Genomic DNA, 1,185 nt, shown 5'->3' with positions numbered 1-1,185 from the left:
TCTAGAGGTAAAAACGAATTATTTTTACTTACGCTATAAAACGTTGCGTAGCTCAATGTAAAACTCTCTGTGTAAGTAATCTCACATCATGTTCCTCAGAAGCGTGCGTTCTGTACGACCCGGACGTAAACACTGAGAGGCGGGACTTAAGATTATACCGCAGAGAAAAGACTCAACCAATAGAATGACGGGAAAATTAGATTGACGTCTCTGCGAACCTATTGTTTTAGTGTAAAAAGTGATTGACGTGAGCGTAAATCCAATGACTGCTGTTCATTCAGGCTATCACCGCGAGGGCGGGATTTCCTTAAATCATTCACTTTCCGGCTACTCCATTGAAGGGCACCAGTTTGCTTGGTAAGTCATGTTTCACATTTTAATAGAAATGCCTTTTATTCAGCGAGTTTTAGAAATCGATGCTGTTTTTATATTATTTGCAAAGCGAATATATACTGCTCAGTAAAGCCCGCAGGTCGCATTGATTTACCATAAAGGCGCTTGGTTTAGCAAACGGACTGAAGAGCTAATATACAAATTATAATATTGAACATCTTTGAATTTTAAACATTATTGAAACTACCTATAAACTCTCATTCTACAACTACATTTCAGAAAAAAAAACTGTCATTGTTCCAATAAGCAGTGTTGTCCTTTATGCATTTTGCGTGACCTTACGTATTTATGAAAAACGATGCGTAACGTTTAATGTATTTATTTTCATTTATGAATATGTCTATCAACAGTTTGCTCACAGAAATCATGGGAGGACACGACGCAGGAACTCACCACCAGTTCACTGGCATCGCCAAGTACTTCAATTCATACACAATCACAGGCAGGAGGAATGTAAGTTGAATTACACTCAAGTACGCATTGCCTTTTGTATTTTCCACTACATTAAGTATTTAAGTAAACCGGACTCTGTTTTTCCCTTAACCTCAGTGTGTGTTGGCCACATACGCCAGTATTGCTGCCATTATCCTCTTCTTCAAATTGAAGCCCAAGAAGCAAAAGGCTGTGAAATCAAGTTAATTTATAGTAAGTACTGCCTAAATTGAACTTTTCCAAAATGTATGTATATTTCCAAAAGTTTAATTCCATCTCTTTTTCTTCTGTTTTTAGGATGTTGTGTGATGAAACTAGGGGTGCGGGAAGCTGGATGTCCTTGTTTTGACCTCATCACTT

At 37.7% G+C, this 1,185-nt stretch overlaps 1 protein-coding gene across 1 annotated transcript; it reads left to right on the top strand.

Annotated features, from left to right (window-relative positions):
• Window positions 1-277: 277 nt before the first annotated feature.
• On the top strand, window positions 278-1,185 carry LOC107736081 (up-regulated during skeletal muscle growth protein 5-like). The gene is made up of 4 exons (XM_016547584.1): window positions 278-357; window positions 744-846; window positions 943-1,038; window positions 1,123-1,185. Exons 2-3 carry the CDS (start codon window positions 760-762, stop codon window positions 1,030-1,032), a joined length of 177 nt encoding a protein of 58 aa, XP_016403070.1. The 5' UTR covers window positions 278-357; window positions 744-759; the 3' UTR covers window positions 1,033-1,038; window positions 1,123-1,185.

This window comes from Sinocyclocheilus rhinocerous, unplaced genomic scaffold (genome assembly GCF_001515625.1).
Source record: "Sinocyclocheilus rhinocerous isolate Xijiao unplaced genomic scaffold, SAMN03320098_v1.1 C36480747, whole genome shotgun sequence".
In the NCBI taxonomy this organism is placed as follows: domain Eukaryota; kingdom Metazoa; phylum Chordata; class Actinopteri; order Cypriniformes; family Cyprinidae; genus Sinocyclocheilus; species Sinocyclocheilus rhinocerous.
This window is presented reverse-complemented; position numbering and strand designations above follow the sequence as displayed.